This window comes from Mytilus californianus, unplaced genomic scaffold, assembly GCF_021869535.1.
Source record: "Mytilus californianus isolate M0D057914Y unplaced genomic scaffold, xbMytCali1.0.p SCAF_2, whole genome shotgun sequence".
In the NCBI taxonomy this organism is placed as follows: Eukaryota; Metazoa; Mollusca; class Bivalvia; order Mytilida; family Mytilidae; genus Mytilus; species Mytilus californianus.
In genome coordinates this window covers 131,493,520-131,512,999 of record NW_026262668.1, presented here as the reverse complement: position 1 = coordinate 131,512,999, position 19,480 = coordinate 131,493,520, and the positions used below count along the sequence as shown (strand labels likewise).

The 19,480-nt window shown below is 32.6% G+C and overlaps 1 protein-coding gene and 1 pseudogene across 1 annotated transcript; one reads left to right on the top strand and one right to left on the bottom strand.

Annotated features, from left to right (window-relative positions):
• The first annotated feature begins 993 nt into the window (after nt 1-993).
• LOC127727815 (uncharacterized) lies at nt 994-1,939 on the top strand (annotated as a pseudogene).
• A 6,012-nt stretch (nt 1,940-7,951) lies between these two features.
• On the bottom strand, nt 7,952-17,289 carry LOC127731047 (chitinase-3-like protein 2). Its single transcript, XM_052239820.1, has 9 exons — nt 17,230-17,289; nt 14,196-14,295; nt 13,363-13,678; nt 13,057-13,189; nt 12,687-12,811; nt 11,038-11,167; nt 9,987-10,148; nt 9,297-9,419; nt 7,952-8,910 (listed from the first exon to the last, which is right to left on the bottom strand). The coding sequence occupies exons 2-9, from the start codon at nt 14,263-14,265 to the stop codon at nt 8,770-8,772; spliced, it is 1,200 nt and encodes a 399-aa protein (XP_052095780.1). The 5' UTR covers nt 14,266-14,295; nt 17,230-17,289; the 3' UTR covers nt 7,952-8,769.
• Between the last annotated feature and the right edge of the window lie 2,191 nt (nt 17,290-19,480).

Genomic DNA, 19,480 nt, shown 5'->3' with positions numbered 1-19,480 from the left:
ATGATTTCAACCCTAAAGTCTGTGTTCATTTTACAAACGGTTATGGATATGCTTCCTAGTAATAGTCATATTTTGTTTTTCTTTTACAATGTACTGGTTTTTACTTAAAAGTAGCTCTTTCGCTACCTTTGGACATTTCGACCTCGAAATCATTGATCATTGGTCAGATATATACTGACTGGTCCGACCTTTGCAGAAAATCTGTCATTGATTTGAAATCTAGAAATCCGCAATAGATTAGGATACTGAAAAAAAGTTGCCTTAGGTTAGGAAAATAAAAAAACACTGCCATAGATTAGGGTTCTCAAAAATCAGCCATAGATTGGGAATGGCATGACGTCATATTTACCATAGATTAGGAATCTGCCATAGATCTGGAACCCACCATAGATTTGAGTCCTACATATATATATAGGAAAAGATATCTGTAAAGGTACAATGATTAATTAGATGGAGAAGCTCTATCTTAAAAGAATTATCTAGAAGATAAATGGGTCTGATAGGAAAGCCCTATACGACATATCGCAAAGAAGAAAGAAGTGAGAAGATTACAAAATTAAGACGATCAATTCCTTAGGGAAACCCTAATAAAATAGAATAGCTCAAAATAAAAAGATAACCAAGATAAAAATATTTAGATAGAGAAGCTCTATCAAAAATAATAAATAAATATTTAGATATTAGTCGTTTCGGTCAAGGAGGCCTTACCATTTAGAACTAATATTTTAGGGAAGCCCTAAAACGGATTGTTAAATTAAAATATAATATAAATAGCTGAAACCATTTACTTTTTATTTCTTAGGGAAGCCCTTATATCTGAAATAAACCAGTATTTAATTCCAAAATACGGATAGGGAAGCCCTATCTAAAAATACAAAAAATAAACATATAATAAGTAAAAGCTTGTAGAAATGTCAAAAAGAAATAGATCAACCTCAAATGCAACAAATGATAAAAAAAGGATGACCCATGGGAATGTAAACTATGTCAATGATGACCCATGGGAATGTAAACTATGTCAATGATGACCCATGGGAATGTAAACTATGTCAAAAGATCTATAAAAACGAAGACGCTAAACTCCTAGAATGTCAAAGATGTAAAGAACATTTTTGCAACAAATGCTTAAATAAAACAAAAGCATAATATGACATATTAAGCAATTCAGACACAATGTGGTTCTGCGTCCCGTGTCGGCATATAGTGGAGGAACACATAGTCACTGATCTAAAAATTGAAGAGAGGTGCAGAGAGATAATGGATAACTACGAGCAATATGGGCTGTGCGATAGATAAGAAATGCAACGAAGAAGAGGTAAGAGAAATCGTAAATCAGGAGATAACAAAACATAGCTGTAATGAGGAAAGAGTAAGAGAAATAGCTAAAGAAGATGCCATGAAAATAGGGGCAGCAGCTAATACTGTACCAGAAGAAGACAATGAAGGGGTAGTGCCTCCGAAGCATGGAACAGTAACCACAGTACTAGAGGAGATTAACGAAAGAAAAACAAGGGAGAATAATCTGATCATATTTGGTATAAATGAAAATGAGTCTGAGGTAAAACAAGAAAGAATAGACCATAACGTAGAGAATATAATACAACTCTTTAAAGATGCCAAAATAACACTGGATAAAGAAAATATTAGGAAAACACAAAGACTAGGGAAATATGATAAAGGAAAATCAAGCAGACCGTTATTAGTTCATTTGAAGAGTATAGACTCGAAATTAACATTATTTAAGAATATGCACTATACTAGAGCCTATCCAAAATACCAAAACGTAAATGTTAGCAATGACATTACTAAAAGTGAAAGAGAAGAAGAAAAGAGATTGTGGGCTGGGGCAAAGAAACAACAAGAGAACAATTCGGGAGACTTCCTGTTCAAAGTACGGGGATCGCCATGGGCGAGGAAGGTAGTCAAAATAAGAAAGTAAAAATAGTAAAAAATAACGTAAATAAAAAATTACAAAAGAAGGGAAAAGTTTTTAACGGCACTAATGTAAATAACTTTACAGTTCTACACAAATTGAACTGTTTTTATACAAATGCAGATCAGCTATTCAACAAATTGTCGGAATTGATCGTCCGAACCAGAGACAAAAAACCAAATATAATTGGAATAACAGAAGTAAAACCAAAAGCAAATAGATTTAAACCATCAACAGCGGAATACTCGTTACCTGAGGTAAGAAATTACAAAATATTTGAGAAAAACCTAAAAACAGATGAAGGAAGAGGCCTTTTAATGTATGTAGATTCCAACCTAGATGCTACGGAAATCCAGATGAAGACCGAATTTCAAGAAAACATATTTATCAAAATTAAGCTAAATCACAATGATAAACTTCTAGTAGGTTTAATATATAGAACCCCATCCAACTGTTCCAAGGAGTATAATGATAAACTGGTAAATCTAATGTCAGAGGCAACGGAAATGGGGTACTCCCACATACTCATAATGGGAGATTTTAATTATCCTGAAATCAATTGTGAAACATGGAATACAAAAGGGGAAAGATCAAACAATATTGAAATAAGATTTCTGGAATCACTACAAGACAATTTCTTATGTCAACACACAACAAAACCTACAAGATGGAGAAAAGCTGACACCCCACACCCTAGATTTAGTAATTTCAAACGAGGAAGAGATGATTTCCAACTTAGAGTATATGAGCCCGCTTGGAAAAAGTGACCATTGCGTCCTATCTTTTGATTTTAACTGTTATGTAAATATAAAAAGAACACCAAGAATAGCAAAACTGTATAATCATGGAAACTTCAAAGATTTTATTCAAGAGCTAAATAAAATAAATTGGCATGGTAAACTAAATGCTGAAAATTCCATTGATAATAATTGGAACTATTTTTTAACCAGTTTAAAGGATCTAGAACATAGATTTGTACCAACTAAAACTATGACACAAATAGGAAAAAAGAAAAACATTATTCCCAATAGATAACAAAGCTAGAGAGCTGATTAGAAGGAAAAACATTTTATCTAATAAAAATCATAACTAAACAAGACCCAGAAACAAGAGCCGAATACAACAAAGTGAGAAATCAGGCCAAAACATCGGTAAATAAACAAAAGAAATTATTTGAAAAAGGATTATCTGATAATGCCAAGACAGATCCTAAAGCCATATGGAGTTATATTAAACCTAAACCAAAGACAAGAGAAGGTATAGGTGACCTACATGGTGACACAGAAGATGTAAAATCTGAAAAAAAAAACGGATGATAATTAACAAAAAGCTGAAATATTATCAGAATATTTTACTAGTGTATTTACAAATGAACCGAAGGCAATATCCCAGAACCTAAACCAATATTCATACAAAACAAAATAGAGGAATTAAATATTGACATTGATATGGTATTGAAGCACCTTCAAATAAAATGCTCCGCAGGGCGCAGCTTGATACGACCGCAGAGGTCGAACCCTGAACAGTTGGGGCAAGTATGGACACAACATTCAAGCTTGATACAGCTCTGAATTTGGATTGTGATTAAATATTTGACACAGCATGAATGTGGTCTAAGAACTTAAAAATTTTAAATTGGACATTCACCTATTATAGTCCAATATCCAAAAACTAAATACATGGTTAGATTCAGCATATCAAAGAACCCCAAGAATTCAATTTTTGATGAAATCAAACAAAGTTTAATTTTGGACCCTTTTGACCTCAATGTGGACAAAGTTGATAACGGGGCCCAAAAATCAAAAACCTAAATACATGGTTAGATTCAGCATATCAAAGAACCCCATTTATTCAATTTTTGTTGAAATCTAACAAAGTTTGATTTTGGACCCCGATTTGGACCAACTTGAAAACTGGGCCCATAATCAAAAATCTAAATACATGTTTAGATTCAGCATATCAAAGAACCCTAAAAATTCAATTTTTGTTAAAATCAAACTAAGTTTAATTTTGGACCCTTTGGACCTTAATGTAGACCAATTTGAAAACGGAACCAAAAATTAAGAATCTAAATACACGGTTAGATTCGGCATATCAAAGAACCCCAATAATTCAATTTTTGATGAAATCAAACAAAGTTAAATTTTGGACCCTTTGGACCTCAATGTGGACCAATCTAAAAACGGGGCCCAAAATCCAAAAACTTAATACACGGTTAGATTCAACATATTAAAGAACCCCTAGAATTCAAGAATAAAACCCCATTGAAATTGATCAAGAAATAAGCAATTTATACGAAGTATCTTCTTTTGCACAATACTGTGCAATTGAATATTTCTTGCTATTGCGCAATACTGTACAATTGACAATTTCTTACTATTGCGCAATATTGTGCTATTGGATATTTCTTGCTATTGCGCAATACTGTGCAATTGAAGATTTCTTGCTATTGCGCAATACTGTGCAATTGAAGATTTCTTGCTATTGTGCAATACTGTGCAATTGAAAATTTCTTGCTATTGCACAATACTTATTATATAATAATTTACACATCCTGTTTGGTGTGTATCTCCTACCATATCATTATTATTTGCTTTTAAATATAAATCAGAAATAACCAACTTAAAATGGAAAATTTTAAAAGAAAAAAAAAAGGAAAAAAAGAAAAAAAACGAAAAAAAAAAATCCCCCCCAGATTTTTTGAACCCCCTTATGATTCATCACCCCCAAACTCAATCCCAGCCTTCCCTTTGTGGTATGGTACCTTTCAGTACAATTTCAGAGAGATCCATACACTTGAACACAAGTTATTGTCTGGAAACTAGAAAAAATGATTATTTTTGGCCCCTTTTTGGCCCCTAATTCCTTAACTGTTGGTACCATAACCCCCAAAATCAATCCAAACCTTCCTTTCGTGGTATTGAACCTTATGGTAAAATTTCATGGAGCTCCATTCACTTAAACTAAAGTTAGAGTGCGAAAACCAATGTGTCTTCGGACGACACAGGACGACGCCGGACGACGACGACGACGACGACGACGACGACGACGACGACGCCAACGTCATACCAATATACGACCAAAAAAATTTTAATTTTTGCGGTCGTATAAAAATTAAAAACAGATAATTCTCCTGTCCCTGATAATCTACACCAAAGACTGTTGTTTGAAGTAAAGGAAGGCATAGCTGAACCACTAAGCATAATTTTTAGCCAATCAATAACTCAAAAAGTAGTCCCAAAGGATTGGTAAATGCCTTAGTAAGTGCAATCTTCAAAAAAGGGAATAAAGCAAAAGCGAAAAACTATAGACCAGTAAGCCTTACATCAGCGGTTTGCAAAATTATGGAGAAAATTATAAGAGAGCATATTATTAGCCATATGGAAGAAAATAAATTATTTTCAAATAAACAGTACGGATTTATTTCTGGAAGATCAACAACGCTACAACTACTGGAGGTAATAGATAAATGGACAGAAGCTATAGATAATGGTCATGAGGTTAATTGCATATACACAGACTTCATGAAAGCCTTCGACAAAGTACCACACAGGAGACTCGTAAAGAAAGTTGAGAAATTTGGGATAGTTAATCCAATCCTAGATTGGGTAACAGACTTTCTGAGTGTCAGTGGACGGGGAAACATCAGAGTGGAAAGATGTAACATCAGGAATACCCAAAGGCTCAGTATTAGGCCCCGTTATTTGTTCTATACATAAACGACTTGCCAGAATGTGTCACATCGGATGCCTCGATGATGACATCAAAATCTTCAGGATCATTGAAGACAAAACAGACTAAGATATACTGCAAAATGACTTAAAACAACTTGAAAGTGGAGTGATACATAGCTCCTGAAATTCCATCCTAGAAAAATGTAAACATATAAATATAAGCAGAGGGGTACGAGAAGACAGCACAACATACAACCTACTATGTCATAATATTATCAAATGTAGAGAAGAGAAGGATATTGGAGTAGTTATAGACGAAGATTTAACTTTTGAAAAGCATATATTCGAAAAAGTGAACAAAGCTAATTCTATCTTTGCAGCAGTAAGAAGAACATTTATAAATTTAAATGCAGAGATCTTCCTTCCACTATATAAAACATTAGTGAAAACACACTTAGATTATGCTAGTTCAGGATGGGCACCTTTTCAAAAGAAATTTATTGACAAAATCGAAAATGTACAAAAAAGACCGACACGCCAGATACCTGGATTCAATAAATTAAGCTACCCAGAAAGATTGAAAAAGCTGAGTCTACCAACATTGTCATATAGAAGGGTCCGAGGGGACGTGATTGAGACTTATAAGATACTAAATGGAAAATACGATCCAGAAACTAGTTCATTTCTCAAATTAATATCAAACACCGAAAATAGGCATAGCACAAGAGTTAATAGTAACAAAATCATTCACCAACGATTTGAAACCAGTCTGAGGAAAAATAGCTTTGCAGTAAGAATTGCCAAATTATGGAATAAGCAACCAGATAAAGTTACAAAAGCTCCTTCTATAAATGCTTTTAAAAATAGACTAGATAAGTACTGGGAATGCGAAGAAATCTATTATTCTGATTATCGAGCTGAAATAACCGGAAGCAGCAACAGAAATAATAGAGATAATAACACAATATATAAGTCTGGTGAAGAGGAAACTTGAGGATCCTGTACCGGAAAACATCATTAAGTATCATTAAGTAAGTAAGTAATATCCGAGATTGCTATTACACATCATACTTTGTATGGCAACGTTGGATGCTATACTCTTCAAGATGCATACGCTGAATATCTTAGATCTTATCTCGGACCTAAACCTTTATCAAAGTCAATGAAAGATAAAAGCTGTCTAAGTTTTGTGGGATGCTGTTATACTACCATCAAGTTATTATTTATATAATTGTGGGAAACTTAGTTTCCAACATTTTACCTAGAATTAATCTATGTAACAGTAAAAGGGAAGACAGCATAATATTCTTTTAATGAGCGCCTGCAATACTATCCTAGATGCATCCTTAAAGCAGGCTTAATGACTGTTGGTCACTTTGCATCTGATAAATAATTGTGGATGTAACACTGTAGTTAAAAGCTGTATTAAAGCAAATGAACCATAAAATATGGGTTATGTGAACTTCTTATTACTGCAGATGCTCATGGTAATCCAATAGTCCCTTCAACTTTGAGGGGAACTAAAAACTTTATGAAAACAATTGAACAATGAAATATGGGTCATGTGATCTCCATCTTAGCCAATGCATCTACACTCCAAATTATGCTGCTGTAGTTTCTGAAAAATGCTGAAAACTACACCGAAATTTGACAATATATAAGGACTTCATCTTTAATATATATCTTAATCAGAATACAAATAAATAATGAAAGATATAAGCAACAAAGGTGTTGATTGGTCAAAACAGACTTGTGGTATATGAATGAAACTGAAAAGAAATACAACAAGCATTCTGAGCGTATTGCATGGCAATACATAGTCCCCTACCGGTTTAAAAATTTATTGTACTGGAACAAAATGCTAACTTGATCTATAACTTGTCATGGTGTAAACTATAACACAAATATCAGATCAATATCGTCAAGCATGATGAAAAAAAAGTGTGGAAACTGATTATTTGTGTGAATTTTCTAGGTTAGAGGACCATAATTCTGCAAAATAATCATCTGACCCAAACAAAATTACAAATTGGTCTGTAACTTGTCATGGTAATACTTTATACCAAATATCAAACCAATACCTTCAAGCATACCAAAAACAAAATGGGGAAAACTGATTACTTGCGTGAATTTTCAAATTCAGAGGACCATAACTCTGCAAACAAAACATTTGAACCGAATAAAATTCGAATTTGATCTGTAACTTGTCATGGTAAAACTATATACCACATATCAAATCAATATCTTCAAGCATGAAGAAAAAAAGTGTGGAAAACGGATGGACAGACAGACAGAGTGCAAAACAATAGTCCCCTTGGACTAGTCCGTAAGGGACTAAAAAAGATAGCATGTAACATCTTTTATTCACAGTATGAAGAAATAAGAATTGTTCATCATAATACATTTGTACAAAAATACTCATGTATAATACAATAATATGTATCAATCGCAGATTTTCACACATCATGGAATTTAAATGCCCAGACCTGAAGCCATACAGATTTCACAGACATCAATCTCAGGGTAACACTTATTTCATTGTTTATTTACTAAAAATCATGTCAGACATTGACAAAAAAACTGATATATTTAATTTCAATATAAACATTATTTGAAATATGACTAAAGCTGAATTTCATCAATTCTTCAATGAGAAATCTAAATTTTAACATTTTGAAAGTTAAAGTCAAGGAATCTGCATTATTCGTCCTCTGAACTTTTTACAGAAAAAAATTGATGTAATCCAACAATCACTACCAGAACAACATAATTAAGGACTGACTATCCAAACCGCACCTAGTACTTAATGGCAGGCCTGAAAAATAACAATTCATGGAATGTAAGTCAATGCTACTGTTCCTGAGAATTAAATGATTAAAAGGGCATGTAGGGTTTGCAAAGATGAGACAGAAAAACAATAACATAAAAAAACCGAGAGACATTTAGAGGTCCACATATGGTCTTCAATAAGAAATAAGTGTCTATACAAAATGTTAATACAATCATCAATATACACCTCAACACTATGGGGAGAGAAGTACTACTATCCCGGAAGTGCTTGACCCTATTGTAAAGGTGGAACTGCCAAACAAGCAAATAAATAATAATATATATATATATTTATATAATATACATATGTTTTGATTTTAAAATTATGTATTGCTATGTTTGGTTATGTATAGTCCTCAGAACAGCATTCATCAGTGGGTATTTTGTTTTGCCATCACAAACACCTTGATAATCATCAGACCTCATGTTCCATGTCATTAGACCTCCAAAACCATTGTCTTTTATCCATTTGGCCTAAAAATATATACATAATAATCAATGTAATAACTATGTTTGCTATGCAATATAGCCCTACCAAAGTAGTTTGTTTTATTAAGCCCATAAAATAACTTTAGAAGAGTTACGTTACGTCATTTTTAGGTATTTTGAGACTAATTAATTGGCATTTTTTTTTCAAATTGATCCTGGAAATTTTGGTGTGCTTGTAATATTGTGATTGCATCAATATTCATAATATGCTAGTTAAACATTATTATGTTCCTTTCAAAAAAATATTTCTCTTCAAATATTTCACACAAAAAAAATAAATAAAATGTGTCAAATTTTCTATTCAAAAATATTAAAAGATCCCCAAAGAAGTCACATCATAACATTTTTAACAATTGATAATATTGCTTCACCTTTATGGTAGTACTCTGTACATCATCATAACTGACCCACTGGTCACCATAGTAAAGATATGGAACTTTAGCAGCATTGTCAAATACACGAGTGGCATTCTTTTTCTTCAGGGCATCACATGCCTAAAAAAGTGAAATATATTATTATTTATAAATGTCTACAAACTGACCATTCATTAATCATGTCTACTTCAACACATCAATTTCTGAGTTGAATTAGTAATATATTTTGAGTATTGGTATTTTCATCTGATAAAAGCCGTGCAGTGAGATAGGTGGTTAGTCTTCACTGCTAGCAATAGTTGTCTGTCTGAACCTGTCCTTGTTTTCTCACTATCAGACGTTAACCCTGAGCAGGGGGACAGGTGTCAAGAGTAGAGCAGAACAAAAAATACCATAATACGTCCTGTAAACGGGGTATAATTATCCTTATTATATTGCTATTTAACAACAATTTTTACTTAAACTCTCTCGAAGTAATAAATGGTGATATGTATAGATTATCAGGTTTTCTGACAATTGATATCGTAAAATATCAGCTGTGAGCCACAATGCAAACCATTTTGGTGTGGAAGCACAGCGAACGAGCAAAAAAGCTTTATAGTCTGCTCACGTCTCAAAGCCTTGATAGAACTACTGAGTGACTGAGCAGGGTGATATGGGTTGAAGGGATGGATGATAAATACTTGCACAGAGATATGCTGCCATATCACATTCCCCTCTACCAGTGGCTATAGCATGGTACCCATGCATTGATGGTGTCAACAGTTTGAATGCATGACAATAGAACGGAATGCCAACCATTAATTTGTCTTTACCAATCCATGATCCCCAGTGTGTTGCTGACCAAGCCTACAATAAACAACATATATCATATACTAATGCATACAATCAGTGAAGCACACAATTTTTGCTGCATTTGATGCATATTTCTGGAATAGAAAACTCAAGAGTACAATATGTAGAAATAAGACAAAATTCTTGGCATTCATGATACATTCTTTAGCCTTGTAAGCAAAAAATGAAATCAGAAGTTAATTTCTTGTATCTAAAAAAACAGTTTTATCATAAGATTAGATAACCTCTTCATTTTAAAGCATTCATGCAAACAAGTTGCATTTTATTTCAAAAAATTCAAAATAAACATTTATATTGATCAATTTTGATCCAAGATGGCAGGAACAAATTTCTCTCATACTACCTTACATTAGAATAAATTCAAAGACCTATTTATAATAAATGTGAAACAAAAAAAGTCTTATGTGTTATTTTTCTTGACCAGACTATTGTTGTGAAGTAACAGAAGTATTGAATTTTAATATGAATAACTCATAGTTAAATAACTGGTCACTGAAACTATTAGTTGCATGTTCATTCAACTTAACTTCAAGTGCTATCCTGTAATAATAGTCCACTTACAAAACCTTTAAGTTGATAAGCATACAAGTAAGATTATTATGTGATAGACTATTTTTATTCTATAAAAGCTGTAAAACAATTTTATTTAGCATATTTTGTGACAGACAGAGAGACATGACATCCTTATAATGACACTAAAGGATTGCACTTACAAGGTTATTAGTATTGAAGGCATATTTTGTAGAACAGACAGACAGACATGACATCCTTATAATGACACTACAGGGTTGCACTTACCAGATTATTAGTATTGAAGACATATTTTGTAGAACAGACAGACAGACATGACATCCTTATAATGACAATAAAGGATTGCACTTACCAGGTTATTAGTATTGAAGGCATATTTATCATAGGCTTCAGGAAACAGTGGTGAGTTGTAAGCTGTCAGTGGACTCAATAGTCCCCATCCATTGTAATCATATCCCATCATGTTGACAAAATCTAGGGCCCTGTAGGGGAGAACTATAGTTAGATTAATACTGTTCTATTTTTATATCTTCTTAGTAGTTTTAAAGTTAGAAGTATTTGAAGTTTTATTGTAGTAAACTGTACTGTGATTGTATTATGTCTTTGGTGCTTGATTTCTAATGACAGCATATCTATTTAAAAAAACCAATCAATATTCCCTTGGGAAACAATTGTGCACCTCTTCTAACCAATGTGTTCCTTAATTCATTTGAGACAGACTTCATACAGGAGCTTTCAGGAAGAATAAAAAGAAGCTAGCATTATCTTTTTACTTCACTTTCCACTATAAAGCAGAAATCTTCTCACTTAATTCAAACTTTGGTGACTATATATTGCACATATGTATCCAATCAAACTTGAAATTAAGTATACCACAGAAGCAATTAAGTTTGTCTCATATCTTGACTTACATCTAGAAATTGACAATGAGGATTAGTTTAGAACTTAACTTTACTACACAAGTAATAATGTCAGTTTCCTGTATGAACTTTCCATATCTATGTAACAACTTTCCATATCTATGTAACAAACTTTCCATATCTATGTAACAAACTTTCCATATCTATGTAACAAACTTTCCATATCTATGTAACGACCTTTAATATCTATGTAACAAACTTTCCATATCTATGTAACAAACTTTCCATATCTATGTAACGACCTTTAATATCTATGTAACAAAATACCAGCAGAACCAGCATATGGAGTATTTGTTTGCACCTGTCCTAAGTCAGGTGGTTGTTGTTTGTTGATGTGGTTCATAAGTGTTTCTCGTTTCTCTTTTTTTATATAGATTAGACCGTTGGTTTTCCTGTTTGAATGGTTTTACACTAGTCATTTTTTTATAGCCTGCTGTTCGGTGTGAGCCAAGGCTCCGTGTTGAAGGCCGTACTTTGACCTATAATGGTTTACTTTTACAAATTGTGACTTGGATGGAGAGTTGTCTCATTGGCACTAATACCACATCTTCTTATATCTATATATATATCAACCCATTGATACCATATTCCAGAGCCTGTCTTTCCTATTATGGTTTCCTTGTTAGAGTGCTGCTGCTTACAAGGAAGTTTTTGAACCAAGTGTTCCAAGTGGTTAAGTTGGTCTTCCCTTCAAAAGTTTTATCGACGCCATCATGATTTGGTTGACCGTTATGGAATATCTGTGTCACAGATGACCATGGATATGTTCCAATTGTTGTAGCAACAATCCTATCTTTCGTTTCCTCCATTTTGTCATCACTAAATGATACACAGTATATGCAATTGCCATGAGCAACAATTGACAATATCATTATCAAGGAAATGATATGTACAAAATTTGATTAGAATCTTGATATAAATCCATATATACTTTAATTCATACTTTTTTACAACTATAAATGAAATATGTGTTGTGTATCTAATAAGCGTCTGCATTTTCTAATCAAAGTTGACAGAGTTGAACTAATTATATCTTTTTGCTAGTAGAATTTAACACCGTTGAATTTACATGAAATCTTACTTTTTTAAATAATCCATTTCATAGATTTTTTCTGCCATTTCTTTTGTTGCAGCAACAGCAGCTGAGAGGAGAAGCCTAGTTCTGTTTGTCTGCACAGCTTCCATTTCAAAGGATTTTCTCAATTCCTACAAAATAAATACATTTTGTATTAATGAACATTATTTGTACAAGAAATATTTTATCAGATATTTATAACCATACTAAAAAATGTAAACACATTGTACTTTATGTGCCATTGGTTTCATAATGTTATTTTTTAGCATTTAGGAAGCATATTTTATACATGTTTAATATTATGACAAAGGTTTAAAACTGATTTCTGTTGTTTTTGTACAAAACTTATCAAAAAGTATTATTATATTATATTTACTGTAAGCACTATGCTGAAATTATGGATTTGTCCGTGAGGTTTTTCTGTTATAGGCCAGCCAGGGAACTCCCAATCTAAATCTAGGCCATCAAAATTATATTTCCTCAGTAATACCACAGCACTTTGGACAAATCTGAAATAGATGTACAAAAGATTATTGAAGACCTGGTGAGCCAGCTATAAATATTTTAAGAAGAAACTCTCTGTTATATCAGTCATTTAACCTGTAGTTTCATTGGATGTTTTGATCTTTGACAAAAAAGAGATTTACCTAATAAAAATAAAGAACAAATCAATTTTACTCACTGTGAAATGTTTCCCATACTTTCCATTACTGGGTCGAAGTGGCCACCATTTGATACCATAATTATTAACTTTGGATTCTGTTGTCTGATTACAGGAATAGCTCTCTGGAAAAGGACTGCATGTGAAGGAGTTGCTGGCTGTATTCGGTTATTTCTATCTATAATGGTTGGTATGAATATAACATGTGAACACAGGGTTGAATTAAAGCCTTCTGGTAAAGGATCTTTTGTTGTTGTATTGATTGCATTACTCATAGGATAATAACACACTGTCTTCAATGTGGATATTCTCTCTTCAGGTTGCTCAAATGTCCTCACTGTAAACAAAAATAGTTAAAATTAAGAAAGGTAGATGCTGTTTTTGTTAAATTATTAGTGCTTTATCTGTAATTTCCATTGACATGTGAAAAATTTCATCATAAAATCTGAAATTATTTTGGAATAATTTTGAAATAATATTGTCTGTGTAGGCACAAACAAGAGTAAAAAGGGGATGATAGAACATTTCTATTGGAAGGGGAGACAACACCATAGCCAATAGAGATAAAACCAAAGATACAAATAACAATCAACAAAATATAAAACACAAAACCAAAAATTGGGAAACAGGGACCCCACTAGGTATTGAACTCAAGTACTCCGAAAGGGTCAGCAATTCTTGCTCCACAAGTGGCACCCTGACCCACTTTTACTGAAATCAAGCATTATATAATTTTGTCTGTATGGATGGTAATTATGGACTCATTCAGGTGACAGCACAAACATGATGTTATCTATCCCATATACCCTCATTTTAACTTTGTCATTAATTCTAATTCACAATAACTAACTTACCATATGTATTCACATTTGCTTTAACACCAAGAGAACATACAGCTATAAGTATACAATACAGCAGATCCATGTTTCTTTATTAATCTTTTCTGCACGACTCCTTTTTAAAAGCAAAAGTATGACATAAACAAAAAATATCATAATTTGTATCATATATTAATTCAGATTCTTACACAGTTGCCAAATATCAAGACATATATATGTAACAGTTCTTTTAATATTTCTGTTATTTAAAATATGCGCACTATCTTTAATATACAGATACAGATAACCAATCAACAGTGGTGGATCTAGGGATCTATGCCCCTCTTTGATCACCAAAAAAAAATTATCATTATTTTTCACGATATATATAAGTTTTCAGTATAAAAACGTCCAAAACTTATTTCAGCAGTATATATTTAATTATCAGATATTACAGTAATAGACCTCAATAAAATATTGAATCTACAACCTAATACTTAGAACCTGGGGTAAGTAAAATGTAATTATAATTACTTGTAATTTTAAAGAATTTTAAAAGTAATGTGTAATTGATCATATTGAAAGTAATTGATTGATTGATTGATTGGTGTTTAAAGCCACTTTCATCACTGTTGGCTATTTCATGGCAGTTTTTATTGGAGGAAGCTTGAGTGCCAAGAGAGAACCACCTACCTTCAGTAGTTATAAATTACATATGCAATTGAAAGTAATGAATTACATTGCCTTTTGTCATATTGTTATGAATTACTTTTCAGACTCTTTCAATTATTTTGGAGTAGATTCTGGGAGATTGAATACATTAACTTTATTATTTGTGTGATGCACTCACACATGTAAATTGTATTTTAGTATCATATATACTAAACATCGTAGCTCTTACCCTAAGTCTTCATAAGCATGTCATCTGCCTTGCAAAAGGTCATTGAACAATCGCACAAGTTTATATCAATTTGTTATGATGCTCTTTAAGGTTCATCATAACAAATGGACAAAAATGGCTGTGTTTAGACCTCAAAAACTACTCTGAGTACAGACTAACCTGTCCAGTTGGAAAAGTTTTAAGGCCTGGCATCCACTAGATATATAAAAGTTAAATGCATTTTGTGTTTCAGAAAGATAAAATCTTTTTTGGATTTTGATGGGCATTTTTTTTCGTTCCTGCAGAAGGTGTAATTAAAGAACCTTAGTGAGCGCGCTCACATACCCCACGTCCTCACATTGTCATTGGAGAAATAAAATATGTGTAAGAAAAAAAAATTGAATCATAATTTCCTGTCAATATGCACATCTACATAGTATGTCCTTATTAACTACAAAGTTTCATGAAATTATGTTGTGTGGTTTCAGAGGAGTTGTGATGACAAACTGTTGCAGAAGACATTGAAGCAAATAAGTTCAAAGGGGCGTAACTCCTAGAAAAAATATTGAATCATAATTTCCTGTCGATATGCACATCTACATAGTATGACCTTATTATCTACAAAGTTTCATGAAATTCTGTTGTGTGGTTTCAGAGGAGTTGTGATGACAAACTGTTGCAGTAGTACATTGAAGCAAATAAGTTCAAAGGGGCGTAACTCCTAGGAAAAAAATTGAACCATAATTTCCTGTCGATATGCACATCTACATAGTATGTCCTTATTATCTAAAAAGGTTTCATGAAATTCTGTTGTGTGGTATCAGAGGAGTTGCGATGACAAACTGTTGCAGTAGTACATTAAAGTAAATAAGTTCAAAGGGGCGTAACTCCTAGAAAAAAAATTGAATCGCAATTTCCTGTCGATATGCACATCTACATAGTATGTCCTTATTATCTAAAAAGGTTTCATGAAATTCTGTTGTGTGGTATCAGAGGAGTTGTGATGACAAACTGTTGCATAGTACATTGAAGCAAATAAGTTCAAAGGGGCGTAACTCCTAGAAAAAAAATTGAACCGTAATTTCCTGTCGATATGCACATCTACATAGTATGTCCTTATTATCTAAAAAGGTTTCATGAAATTCTGTTGTGTGGTATCAGAGGAGTTGCGATGACAAACTGTTGCAGTAGTACATTAAAGTAAATAAGTTCAAAGGGGCGTAACTCCTAGAAAAAAAATTGAATCGCAATTTCCTGTCGATATGCACAACTACATAGTATGTCCTTATTATCTAAAAAGGTTTCGTGAAATTCTGTTATGTGGTTTGAGAGGAGTTGCGATGACAAGAAACAGGACTGACGGACTGATGGACTGACGGACTGACAGACGGACGGACGGACGGGTCAAAAACATTATACCCTCCGCAACTCGTTGCGTGGGGTATAAAAATAAACTAAGTTGGGATACAACTTTGAGATGCTCCCTCTCAGGTAACAACTGCATTGTATTGTATTGATTGTCCTTGATTGGCATGGACAATAGACAGACAATAGATATGTACACAACTATAGGCGAGTTAAAGGATGTAACTGAGTGGACAGTATCAAATGCAATTCAGGTGTTAGTTTATATTTACACCTTCTGCAGGAACGAAAAAAAAATGCCCATCAAAATCCAAAAAAGATTTTATCTTTCTGAAACACAAAATGCATTTAACGTTTATATATCTAGTGGATGCCAGGCCTTAAAACTTTTCCAACTGGACATGTTAGTCTGTACTCAGAGTAGTTGTTGAGGTCTAAACACAGCCATTTTTGTCCATTTGTTATGATGAACCTTAAAATCATATATTTACAGATGAAGGTTTAAACTGGCTTTGAATTTACATTTATATACTAGTAAATGTCAAATGCATTTAAATTTAGTGTATTTAGGTCCTGCTAGGCTTGATAACATTTCCAGTTTTACAAGTTTGTCTGTACTTAAAATAAATAATGGGAGATAAACACAGCCATTTTTGTAAAAACATTACAAATGATCTCGTGATCAGGTAACTCGAAAATAAAATGACATTTAAATATGTATTCTTCTGCATTATACAGATAAACACTCAGATACAGGTCGTTCTGCGGAACTGACTTAACATAACATGTCGTGTTTAATGTAGATATAATAGTAATCAAACTTACTAAGAACAAAGTGAAACTACCAAAATAGACAGGGTCTATTTTCGATTTCTTAATTGTACAATAAACAAAGTCGGATACGGACTTATATATTCCGTAGTTATAACTTATCTGCATGCGAACAATATAATATTATACAGCAAGTAAGTATAAGAATCACTCAGTGGGGCTATTGGGCAAAAAAAAAAAAAAAAAAAACAATGGATAAAAATATTTGTTTTGATTTGGGTGGGAACTAAATTAGGTGTAAAAAAGAAGTTAAATTATTAGAGGTGATTATGAATTTTGAATTACAATTGAGTACTCATATATCCAACATTTGCAATAAAGCCTCTAGACAGCTAAATATCTTTAAACAACTTGGTAAATATCTAAACAGACGGTTTTAACTTTTATTAGTAACGCGGATTGACAATCCTAACTATACATTGGTCTCATTCTGTAGTTCGGAGTGATCGTAGTAGGTGCAGAATCTAACGAACTGGATAATATAAGCATGATATGTTTCTACACTATTTTTAATAAAAGCCTTTCTTTATTGAGGAGGTTGATGTTTTCAAAGACGTATATAAGTTAGTTATACGTCCTTGATATTTTGAACTTCAGAAGATTATCACAGTGTTGAAATGAAAATACTGAAATTCTTTTATAAAGCTCAGTTGTAATTCATTATTAATTATCAACTGGGTGAAATAAAAAGAATTCAATAGGTATAACTTGTATTTCCTGTCGTGAATATTTTTTTTCAATATTACAAAAAAAAAAAAACGATATATAATACACAAGTGATAGATAATACATAAACATAAATATAAGCAATTTTTTGGAAAACATCCGCCAAGACATATAAAACTCTTTTTTCTCTCTTTAAAATAAACTCCATCCTTTCAAATTGCGTATAGATAATGAAAGGATAACAGAAAACCCACTCAGAATGTATGTAGATCCTGAGTAGTCAGAATGTATGTAGATCCTGAGTAGTCAGAATGTATGTAGATCCTGAGTAGTCAGAGGAAAACCAACATCATATTCAGGATGCAAGTTTCCTGAAAAGAGAAAAAAGAATAATTATAATAAACAATATATGAAGTAAATAAAAACATATAACTAATTACACACTTCAAATTATACACTCTGATGCTTAATACTATTGATAATCTTTTATTCTGAAAAGTTCTGTACCAGAAAAATTTAAATGAAGTACGTCTCTCGGAGCAAATAAAGAAGAATCCGGAATATTATCTTGTAAAAAACTCCTATACAAATTACAATAAAGTATATTCGTTCTTTTACACAATCTTTTTAACTCAGAATTAACTTTATTGACTTATGCGCCAGATTTCTTGTGATCAACTGGTCTGGGAAGAATATATGTAAAAATCAACTTCGCTAATGCCCTTTTCGAATTCTTTAACTTGTGAATTAAATCTCCAAAATATGACATAATAGTATCTAAATATTGAGAAGAAGAAATATTATCAGTACCAACATGGACAATAACAAAATCTACTGAACCTAACTCTACTTTCCCAGATGAAATGAATTCAGTAAGCCGACCAATGGTGGCACCAGAAAGACCTGAGTTGTACACCCATCTATTCCACTAACATATTTAGATATATACTCCGAAACAATGGTAGCCCTTTTTTCTAAGAAAATCCCTGTAATAATCATAACAAAACATCAGAAATTTGTGTCGTCATCTTTTTAGCTACTGAAATCTTATCGTCTAATGAAAATTTTAAATATATACGAAGACGCATCTAAACCAATCTCAAACGCGGAAACGAGGACACATGATCTGTTTTTCAGCCAGATTAGTTTTATCCATGCATTTAGCATACGCTCATTGTAAATTCCATTTGTATTGTCATTGTGCAAGTAGGTTAAAAGTAAAATAACAAAAATACCGGACTCCAAGGAAAATTCAAAACAGAAAGTACTTTATCAAATATTCACCATTTGTATTGTAATTGTGCAAGTTGGTTAAAAGTAAAATACAAAAATAGCATTGGTAAAGGCATTATAATCATTAATCTCCCAGTTGATACAATATTCCACAGCTTGCATTTCCTATCAGGATTTCTTTGATAGAGGGCTTCTTCTTACAAGGTAGCTATTAAACCAAGTGATCCAAGGAGGGAAGTTGATGTCATCAATTCTTCGAAAATTTTACGGACGCCATGACGAGTTGGTTGACCGTTATGGAATATCTGTTTGACAGATGACGACAGATATGTTCTAATTGTCGTAG

What these genes read in the sequence shown, in the direction of transcription:
- LOC127731047 (XM_052239820.1), bottom strand. Translation starts at nt 14,265, where the DNA reads ATGGATCTGCTGTATTGTATACTTATAGCTGTATGTTCTCTTGGTGTT. An exon ending in AGTATGGGAAACATTTCACA is followed by an intron (nt 13,190 to 13,362) that starts GTGAGTAAAATT and finishes CATCTATTTCAG; the next exon opens with ATTTGTCCAAAGTGCTGTGG. An exon ending in TACAGAGTACTACCATAAAG is followed by an intron (nt 8,911 to 9,296) that starts GTGAAGCAATAT and finishes ATATATTTTTAG; the next exon opens with GCCAAATGGATAAAAGACAA.